Genomic DNA, 10,903 nt, shown 5'->3' with positions numbered 1-10,903 from the left:
CACACATTGCTGGTGGAAATATAAAATGGGACAGACACTCTGGAAGGAGTTTGGCAATTTCTATTGAAAGCTAAATGTGCAAGCACTATACCACCTAGCCATTGTATTCCTGGGCACTTATCCCAGAGAAATGAAGATTTCTGTTCACATAAAAACCTGTACACAAATGTTCAAAGCAGCTTTATTAGTAATAGCTTTATTCACAAACTGGAAATAGCCCTGTTGTCTTTCAACTGGTGAATGGTTAAACAAACTGTGGTAAATCTATAGGTAAATCTATTGCTCAGCAATAAAAAGGAAGGAACTATTGATACAGGTAACTACCTGGATGAATCTCCAAAGAACTGTGCTGAGTGGAAAAAGTCAATCCCCAAAGGTCACATGCTGTCTTAGTGTATTTATATTATTTATATACATTCTTGGAATAAAATTATAGAAATGGAGAGCAGTTTACTGTTTACCATGCATTAGGGAGGAGAGGGGTGGAAGGGAAGAAGGTATGGCTGTGAAGAGGAAATGTGAGGGGTCCTTGTGCTGATAGAATTCTTCTGCATCTCAGCTCTATCAGCGCCTATATTTTGGTTTTGCTATTGTTTTCTACCTTTGCAAGATGTTGCTGTTGGGGGAAACTGAATATAGGATACACTGGATTTCTCCATAGTATTTCTTACAACTGCATATAATTATCCCATAATAAGAAGCTCAATTAAAGAATTTAACAAATAAACATCATTCTCCCAATGGAACGGTGAATGCAGCCATGAGATTAGAAGATGCTTGCTCCTTGGAAAGAAAGCTATCACAAACCTAGACAGTGTATTAAAAAGCAGAGAGAGAGATATCACTATGCTGACAAAGGCCCATATAGTAAAAGCTATGCTTTTTCCAGCAGTTGTGTTCAGATATAAGAGTTGGACTATAGAGAAGGCTGAACACCAAGTAATTGATGCTTTTGAATTGTGGTGTTGGAGAAGACTCTTTATAGAGTTCCTTGGACAACAAGATCAAACCAGTCAATCCTAAAGGAAATCAACCCTGAATATTCATCGGAAGGACTGATGCTGAAGCAGAAGCTCCAATACTTTGGCCACCTGATGGGAAGAGCATCAGGAAAAGACCCTGGTGCTGGGAAAGACTGAAGGCAGGAGGAGAAGGGGGAGATAGAGGATGAGATGGTTGGATGGCATCACTGACTCTATGGATATGAGTTTGACCAAACTCCAGGAAATAGTGAAGGACAGGGAAGCCTCTCTGGCTGCAGTCCATGGGTTTGCAGAGTCTGACGTGACTGTGCGGCTGAACAACAACAACAAATAACCAAGACCAAACAGTGTGGTTGTACTTACAGATAAAAAAGACGTAATCATGTGGCAGTAAAACAAAAAAAATGATGCTAATGGGAGAATGTTTCAAATGTCAAAACCAAATGGATTATCTTTTCTTACACTCCTTCAATGGCTCACAACAATGCCACACTTAGTATGCTTCCTATTAGAACTAGAATCATCATACAGCTTTCTGTTTTCCTCAGAGTTCCTGATTGTATATCATTTTTATTGTCAACCAAAAGCACATATAAATAGCTTCTGGTTTCTTATATAAGTTGATTATGGAATTTGTGCCCATCTTAGGGATATTCTTTACCAAGCCCTTTGACTTCCTATTCTAATTATTACCTATTGCTTTCTTGGTCAGCTTAGCAGTTCTCATCTTGGGATTTCCTCAATTGCACACCTCTGGAGTACTTTTTCAAAAATATTTATTTATTCGGCTGTTCTGGGTCTTGCAGCATGCAGGATCTTTGATTTTCGTTGCAGCATATGGAATTTTCAGTTGCAACATATGGGATCTAGTTCCCTGACCAGCAACCGAACCCCGGCCCCTACATTGGGAGCTGAATCTTAACCACTGGACCACCAGGGAAGTCCCTGGAGTACTTTAAAATACAGATTTTTAGGCATTCCCACAGACCTGTTCAGTTGGAGTTTCTTGGAGTAGGTGTGGCTGGGGTATATGCATTTTTTAAAAACTCCCGCAGGTGATTTAAAAAAAATTATTGAAGTATAGTTGATTTACAATGTTGTATTAATTTCTGCTATACAGCAAAGTGAATCACTTGTACATATATATGTACATATATTATATTTGTACATATATATAGTGTACTGCTGCTGCTGCTAAGTCGCTTCAGTCGTGTCCGACTCTGTGCGACCCCATAGACGGCAGCCCACCAGGCTCCCCCGTCCCTGGGATTCTCCAGGTGAGAACACTGGAGTGGGTTGCCATTTCCTTCTCCAATGCATGAAAGTGAAAAGTGAAAGTGAAGTCGCTCAGTAGTGTCCGACTCTTAGCAACCCCATGGACTGCAGCCTACCAGGCTCCTCCATCCATGGGATTTTCCAGGCAAGAGCACTGGAGTGGGTTGCCATTGCCTTCTCCAATACAGTGTACATATTTGTGTATATGTATATGTATATATATATATTATTTTTCATATTCTTTTCCACTATGGTTTATCACAGGATTTTGAATATAGCTCTCTGTGCTATACCTGAAGGACCTTGTTGTTTCTCCCAGGTGAATTTTTGCTCATCAGTCATATTTGAGAACCCATGTAGCTTATCCTTAGAGTCCTATAACTGATGTTATTATTATTAAGAGTAATAATAAGTACTGTTGTTTGAGGATTCATTATGTTTCCAGGCATTGTTTTAATAGTGAATGCATGGTCTCATTTAACCTTTACAACAAACCTGTGAGGTAGATACTATTATTATCCCTATTTACAGAAAATTTAGTTCAGAAAAGTTCAATCACACCACTTTCAAGATCCAGAAACAAGATCAGAACTGAGTTTTGTCTGACAACAAATCTTGGATTTAACCAACAAACTGTTAATTTTTAAATGGATAGACCCAAGGGCCTCACGGAAAATCTCGAGAAGTAAAAGAACTTGGTGTTGGATCACAGATAAAAGGACTGTGTACTGTCAACTAGTTTTACAGCTAAAACCTGGCATCTTTTAATCAGTTAAATCAACTAAGCAAGGTTATTTTTGTGAGATACCATAAGTATGACTAATGGACTGTGGGTCAAGTGGGAAACCTTCACAATTACTTTTGAACTCTGAATATTTTGGACACAATAAAAATTATTCACAAATCCTACCAATAAATATCTTAAAAGTTTTTCCATGGAAGCATCTCAAAGAAAGGTGGTATTTATGGCTATCTGTAACTGCCTGCTCCATATTTTCTCTGGCTTCCATTTTGATGGATAATTGGAGTGAGCTGTACTAATTTCTGAGCTTTTGAAATGATATGCTTAATTCAGTTGTAGTTAGGAAACTTAAGAGTAGCCTCTAAATGACTTGTTCACTTTAGTGGTTAAATATTTGGAATGACATACCATGCCATCGTTGAACTAGAGTCTTAACTTTTACAAATACCAAAGATGACTCAGAACTATTCCCATTTAAGAAGTATGCCCTAGAAGCTCTTGATGTTCTGATATGGACTGATCCCCAAGATACCTCAGGTTTAAAAAAAAAAAAACATGTAGTATGTTGCTACTTGTATAAAAAGAGAGGGCATGCAAATTTGGCAATAAATACATTAAAATCTCTAAAAGGACGCATAAGAAGAAAACAAAAGAAACATGTCCTAGTAATGGGCACAAAAATAATGTTTAAAATCTAACTTTAAATTGTTAATGAAATGTGCACAATCACTACACACACATATAATGGAATAGTGAATTTTGTGCTACATTAGACTGCTGCACGCTTTCATTATGCATTGGTTGTTTTTCTTCTGTGATTTAAAAACCCAAACGAACTCTTCTAATTAAGCTCTCCCTGGCCAGGAGCTCACTTGGATCCCTGACAGTCCCTAGTTAAAGCCTAGTTTGTAGTTTTTGACAGCAAACTAAGACCCTCTTGTTTGCTTCAGGAAAACTGGCTGGTTTTAGTTCCTGGTATTATTTTGGTGGTACCCTCATTCCAACAAGTCACCAATCTGCTTGACCATGATTTACAACTGTGCCAGATTTTTCTTGGTTGCTTTTTGTATGAGACAGATAGTAGCAGTAGTGATAAAGTTACTGTTAGCTTGGTTTTGATTTCTGACAAATTATTTTGGAAGCAGGAATAAGGTGGTATATTAGGATGATAAATTAAGGGTAAAAGCAACTAAATCAGATTACTTGAATGACTATATGTGTTTAGGGAATATATTTTAATTCTTCCATTTATTGCTTCTTAATTAGTCCATAACTCAGAAGGTTAAAAACACCAAAGACAGGTGACATTTTATGAAATGAAATCTTTCAAATGTGCTTTTTCTGATAGTGCTGCTCAATGTGAATAGTGTTCAGTAATTTTTAAAATAATTTTATTTATCTTTGTTAACATGCTTGGAAATAGGAAAAGAGATTGAATCAGAAACCTTCAGTACTTTCATTGTTAAATCCACCTCATCTCCTTTTATGTGACTTCTTACCAGAAAAGAAATGGCCTAAGAATTTCCACCTGCCTGATTTGACATTTGTAAGAAGTCTTACAGTACTTTCATTTCACAAATATATTACCCCAAGTAATAAGTTTTTATAACCCTTACCCCTTAAAGAGCCCAAAACTGAGCTCGAAGAGAAATGACAAACCTTGCCAAAAAATTGGAAATATCCTTTCTTTCCCCTCTGTGGTCCAGTGGTGTCACTTAACTATAACTCCTCAGTCTGTGACCTTCAGAAACCTAGAGGGCTAAACAGAAGTAGAGCATTGAAGGTCACCCCCTCCACAGATACCCAAAAAGGGGAACAAATATTCATTATAACAGGTAAGTGTTTTTATAATTATGGCAGATGGTGATTGAAGCAAAGGCAATTCAAAAGGGGAGACACGCAAAAGCAATAATTTTGAATGTTTGACATTTGTTTTGAAACTACCTTACTACCCTATACCCTTTACCATCTGTCTGTTATCCCTCCCAACACCCACCTCTGTCTTCCCACAGGGCTCCATTGTCTGCAGTTCCTGTTTCTCAGGGGCGGAGCTGTGGGAGGCAGCCATGGGTGCCATAATAGGCACCTGCGGCCAGCACAATGGGCTGTGGGTGCTTGTGGGAGAGACAGATTGATGTATTGTGCATGGGGGAGGAGGGCTGTCACTTGAATCCATGTGAACCCAGGCTTTAGGGGCAAGGGAGATTGACAGCTTTTGTAGGTTGCATTTCTTTTTCAAAGCTTGGCTTTAATAGACAGTAAGTTTGGGGCCCCAGGCTTTCACTCCCATAATTCTAACAGGGCAATCACGAGCATTCAGCATTTCTTTTTACCCCCCTTGTTACGCATTAAATGATTTCAGTAAAGGAATGTGCAGCATTAATTAGAATTTGTTAGCAGATACCAAGGGGAAAAGTTTCTTCACAACAACTATAGGAGGTGTCATTTGTACAAAGACTTTTTTGTTTTCTTTCCCCATTACATTATCACTGCAATATGTAAGGTAGTGATTCTTTTCATTTAAATTAAGTGGAAAGCTACTAAATCTTGTTTTATTCTCCAAAAAGAATAAGGTCCTTAACACTTATCTTTTAACTTCTTTCATTTCCTAAGGTTGGTGTTTACTTTTGCTTTCAGTCTGACCCATTTACTGATCTGTGTGGTTGTGTATCCAGTTTTGTGTACCATTTAGCTCTTACAATTACAGGCAACCCACTACTGATATATAAGGATTGTTTCAGGTGAAAATAGCTATGAGTAATATTGAAAGTCATTGACACACTGGGTCCCTTTTTAGTAATGGTACATTGAGAACTGCCAAAAATTAGACTGTTAGGTTTGTGTCCTAACATTTCCTAAAACTAATTTTCCCTAGTTGATATTTAACCTTAGCCACGACATTAAAATTATGGAAGAATGGGGCAGCAGCCAAGGAATATTTTTCCTATAGAAAACTCACCTCTAAACCATGTCAGTACTTTAAACATCAAAAGTACCTCCACCCCAGGCACACACAGATAACATCACTTTCTTACAGCTAGTTTAAATGATCTTGGGTTTTTTGGTTTGCTTTCCATTTTTCTATTCTTTTCTTAAATATTCTGGCATTTTAGGCTTATATAGGGACAAAACTAACCTCAGATAGGATTCTTGTAAACATACTCTTTGCAATATGAGGAACTGATAAAACATTAAAAAAATTTTTGGTGTGATTTTTCTGAATTGTCTCTCATATAAAGTCATTTTCACTATGGAAGGAGTTGGAGGCTAATTGAATTAGAATTTTTCCCGTTCAATTGTTTTATTTATATGTGTTAAGGGCAACAGTGAAAAATATTGATTAAGTCTACCATTATTTCTCAGAAAGAACATATTCCCACACAGTCGTCTGGCTCTGTCTATTATAATAATTTGGTGCAATGGTTTAAAAAGTAGTGGGGTGATAATAATTAGGGCGTGCGACACAGAAATTTCAATGCTGGATTCAACATTTCACCATGCAGGGCAGGAAAATTGCCGACCGGGGCTAGTCAGCTCTAAGTACTAATTAACTAATTAATCAGGTGCTGAAACCAACTGAATGGAGGATACCAGCCAGACAACTCAAGCCCAAGCAGAGGGTTGTGCTCTTTCAAAGACACTGCAGTCTTTCTTCTTGCTTTTTAACCCAATCAAAAATGAGGGGAGAAAATAGGATATGCTGACCTACTGTCGGTCATTTCGGTCCAAGTTTTTTTACTTAGAGAAAATAAAAACATGTGCCTCTGATAATAACTCTGAGGCACCATATTCAGGGTAGTCCTAAAGCTCTGGCAAAGGGCTATCTCCTTGGCCATGAACTAGTTCAGGGCTAGTATATGTGGGTGTGGAGGGGGGAGGAGGCTCTGCCTTCTTGGAGTTTTCTTTAACAATATTTTCTTAACATAGGAGAATGAGAAATGTATTTCTCCTTTTGGGCTGATCTTAGGTCTTTTGCCTCATCCCTCGTTTATGTAAATGAGAAGAGTCCAATTACACATATGGAAAAAGGGTTTAATGAATCGTGAAAAAGCCCGGTTTGCAGAGAAAGGGCACAATCCTCTCGTCTTCTTCTCTTTTATATTAAACTTAGAAACATGTATTTCTTTTAAGGAAGATGATAAAGCTTAATGGTTATATCATTTTATTTTATATACTAATCTTCATACTTGGGAATTATTAAGTATATTTTGCTAGAATTATCTTTGGAAGGCTTTCTGGAGACAGCAGATATTCTATAAGAACAATTGCAAAACTCTTTTTTCCTCAAATTAAAAAAAAAAGTATTACGTTAGTTCCTTCCATTTTTGACGTTATTCTTAGCTCATGATAATTTTTTTTTTTAAACGCAGTTTGATCTGGAATTGTCTGCACTGAAAAAAGGACTGCATCATTATAAGAGGTTGTTACCGAACCCAAGGAAAAAACTTCAGTATCGCATACCATTTTAGCTCAATTTGGGTATTATTATGGTGTTTTAACTAGCTAGAATTTTTGGAGTGTTGCAAATTAGATAAACTCCCCCCACCCCACCTCCTTAAAGGTACTAAATTTTACACTAGAGCATAAAATCCCGCGTTTGGGATTTCATTTGCCTATTTTCTTTCCTCTCACTTCTTCATCCTGGAATTGTCAGTAGTTGAATGTAGACCACACAGAAAACGCCTCAACCGATTTTTTTAAATGACAAAAACAAAAACAAAAACAAAAACAAAAACAAAAACAACTTGAAAGAATATGGGGGGGGCGGGGGAGTGAATCAATGCCATTTCTGACTGTAACTCTTAGAATTTGATAAGTACCCAACCAGCCTGGAAGAGGTGCTTTACAGGGCCAGCAATAAAGTTCTAAATCACGACTGCAGGTGCTTTCCAGAGACCAAATCCAACAGCTTGGTTGGGCACTTGGGGAAACTGAGGCTGGAAAAGCCGGGAGGGGCGGGACGGCAAATGCCTGAACTGATTTTTTTTTCCCCTTCATAAAATGACTGCTTCGATCCATGGAAAACACTTCTCCTGGGCACCTCCTGTGTGGAGGGCACTGCCGGGATGCCGACTTCATGAGGGCCGTGCTCTTTCCACTCTAACCCCCGGCCTTCCCGGATCGGCGCCCTGGATGTGATCGACACCATGAAGTTGCCCCATAATCCTCTCTGGCAACATAGGATGTAAAATTTGATCAGCTCATTGGATGAAGCCGACAAGTCTCAAAAATGTGTGAAAAGGGGGCCAAGCAGTAGGCAAGCGCCGCGTTGAGGTAGCGCTCCAGCCGGCCCCCCTCCGAGTTCCCGGTGCGGCTGCCGCGGCGGAGCGGGGGTTGGGACCGGGCTGCGGGGCCGCGGCGGCTGCGGCGGCGGCGGGGAGGCCGCGGCGCCCTGGGCGGGGGTGTGGGGGGGCGCAGGAGCGCACCGCGGGGCCGGAAGGGGGCAGCGAGGCGGCGCCGGCGGCTGCGGAGTTATCTCCATGCTGTAGTGAGGACTCGGCCGGGCGGGGCGGGGCGGGGCGTGCACCGGGGCCGCGGGCGGCGCGCCGGAACCGTTGGCCTCAGGGCCCCGCCGCCCGCGCTCCCGCCCGCCGGCGCACGCGGAGGAGGCGGCGGCGGTGTTCGCGGTGGCTGAGGAGGCGGCGGCGGCGGCGGCGGCAGCAGCAGCGGCGGCGGCGGCGGCGGCGGCGGCGGTGGTCGCAGAAGGAGGAGGGGAGCTCGGAGCCGGAGGTGAGGTGGAGAAGCCAGAGGAGGCGGAGGAGGAGGTGGAGGTGGAGGAGAGGAGCGGCCAGAAGGAGGAGGATGGAGGAGCAGCCGAAGGAGGGCGAGGCCGAGGTCGCGGAGCATTGGTTCTCTAAGTGGGAACGCCAGTGCCTGGCCGAGGTGGAGCAGGAAGAGGAGCTGCCCCCGGATCTGCAGGAGGAGGCAGCCCCCGAGACGGCGGGGCTCAAGAGCGAGCAGCAGAAGCTGTGGCACCTCTTCCAGACCTCAGCCACCGCCGTGGCCCAGCTCTACAAGGATGCCGGGTGCCAACAGCCAGGACTCTCCATGTGGGACCCCTTCCAGAATGCAGCCATGGCCGTGACCAGCCTCTACAAAGAGAGCGGGCATGCCCACCAACGAAGTTTTGACCTGGGCATCCAGGTGGGCCACCAGCGTCGCATCAAAGATGTGCTGGAATGGGTGAAGAAGGGCCGGAGCATCATCCTTCGTGAAGATCTGATCAGTTTCCTGTGTGGCAAGGTGCCCCCGGCGCCCCCGCCGCCGTCTCGCATCTCGAGGATGCCCGCGAAACCGGCCTCTGAGGCCCCCAGCCAGGCCGCCGCCACCGGATCGGGCTCATCGGTGGACGTCGACCTGCAGCCGTTCCACGAGGCCATCGCCCTTCACGGCCTCAGTGGCGCCATGGCCAGCATTAGCGTGCAGTCCGGCGCGCCTGGCTCCCCGCCTCAAGCCAGCGAGGTCGCCGGCGCTGGCCGCCGAAGAAGTAGCTTCCTCGAGGATGACTTGAGCCCAATCGACTGTGAAGAACTGGCGCTCTGCCTGGACAGTGGGGGGTCCCGCAAGCGCACCTCGGCCGAGTGCGGTGATGGCGACACGGACTCCCCAACCCACAAGCGCAACCGAATGGCCTAAACTGGTCTGAACTGCATGGTGGGTCGCCAGCTGCCATTTTGCCGGGCCATCAACTTGCTCGTCAAAAGGGTCCTCAGATGATCTCTTCTCTAAGTTAAACAAAGATTTCTATCAGTTTGCCACAAAAAAAAAAAAAAAACCCCAAAAAACAAAAACAAACAACAACAACAAAAACTTAAGTATTCCAGAAGAGGCTTCCTATGACTCTGACTTTCCCAGAATTATAATACTAGCAGAGTACAAGTACCTTGTAGTAGTTAGTAAGACCATTTAATGCAGAAGTATCCGGTCAAGCGGGAGCCTGGTTTATCTTGTTCACAGTTATATTCCGTAGCATCTAGCGCAATTGCTGGTGCTTAATAAATGTTTGTTGAATGAATAAATGTGACTTTATTTAAAAGTCTTAGAAGGACTAACAGGTGTTTGCTTGGGTATGGGATAGTCTTATCCTTTACTGTTTGGTTGATTGTTTGCTTTAACCATTTTTGTTTTTTTCCTTCTAGTTCAGTTACCTTTTATCAGAATGCAAAACTTGACATCTTTGTGAAATCTGGAACATTCTGTTTTGGCTCCACATACCATGAACCTGATTTCTAGATAGAAACTGTGCAAGGTGTATCTCTGAGGCTGTGAGTTTTCTTTCTTAAAATAGTCATTTTGGTGATTATGTGATGAGGTAAAGTGCTATGATGGTTGGACAGGTAATAAGTTGCTATTGAATCAATTTAACACCCTTTTTAGGAAAGTTAAGCCAACAATTGAGAGCCTGAGGTCAAAGACGGCATTCCTGGTGGCTTGGTGGTATTCCTTTTTCTTAGGGATATAAAATGTCCCTTGTTCTGAAGTTAAATCTTTTTGGTGATCTCTGTTTTGAAGTGGAAGACAAAGTAGAATGAGTTTCTGGGTTTTATTTAAGGGTATGTGTGTGTGTACTAAGTCGCTTCAGTGGTGTCCAACTCTGTGCCACGCTATGGACTATAACCCACCAGGCTTCTCTGTCCATGGGATTCTCCAGGCAAGAATACTGGAGTGAGTTGCCATGCTTTCCTCCAAGGGATCTTCCTGACTCAGGGATAGAACCTGCATCTCCTGCATTGCAGGCAGATTCTTTACTGCTAAGCCACTGGGGAAGCACCATTTAAGGTTATATTGTTGTTTAGTCGCTAAGTCATGTCTGACTCTTTGTGACTCCATGGCCTGCCGGATTCCTCTGGGAGCCTGTGCATGGAATTTCCCAGGCAGGAATACTGGAGTGGGTAGCCATTTC

The 10,903-nt window shown here is 42.7% G+C and overlaps 1 protein-coding gene across 1 annotated transcript; it reads left to right on the top strand.

Moving 5' to 3' along the window:
* The first annotated feature begins 8,722 nt into the window (after window positions 1–8,722).
* On the top strand, window positions 8,723–10,049 carry LOC102404595 (UPF0472 protein C16orf72). The gene has a single exon (XM_006074653.4). The coding sequence runs from the start codon at window positions 8,803–8,805 to the stop codon at window positions 9,634–9,636; it is 834 nt and encodes a 277-aa protein (XP_006074715.1). The 5' UTR covers window positions 8,723–8,802; the 3' UTR covers window positions 9,637–10,049.
* The last annotated feature ends 854 nt before the right edge of the window (window positions 10,050–10,903 follow it).

The sequence above is a fragment of the Bubalus bubalis genome, chromosome X (genome assembly GCF_019923935.1).
Source record: "Bubalus bubalis isolate 160015118507 breed Murrah chromosome X, NDDB_SH_1, whole genome shotgun sequence".
NCBI classification, from domain to species: domain Eukaryota; kingdom Metazoa; phylum Chordata; class Mammalia; order Artiodactyla; family Bovidae; genus Bubalus; species Bubalus bubalis.
The sequence above is the reverse complement of the archived record's forward strand: the minus strand, read 5'-3'. Positions and strand labels throughout refer to the sequence as shown.

Excerpts from the sequence above, each read along its gene's own strand:
- LOC102404595 (XM_006074653.4), top strand. The coding sequence starts at position 8,803 with ATGGAGGAGCAGCCGAAGGAGGGCGAGGCCGAGGTCGCGGAGCATTGG.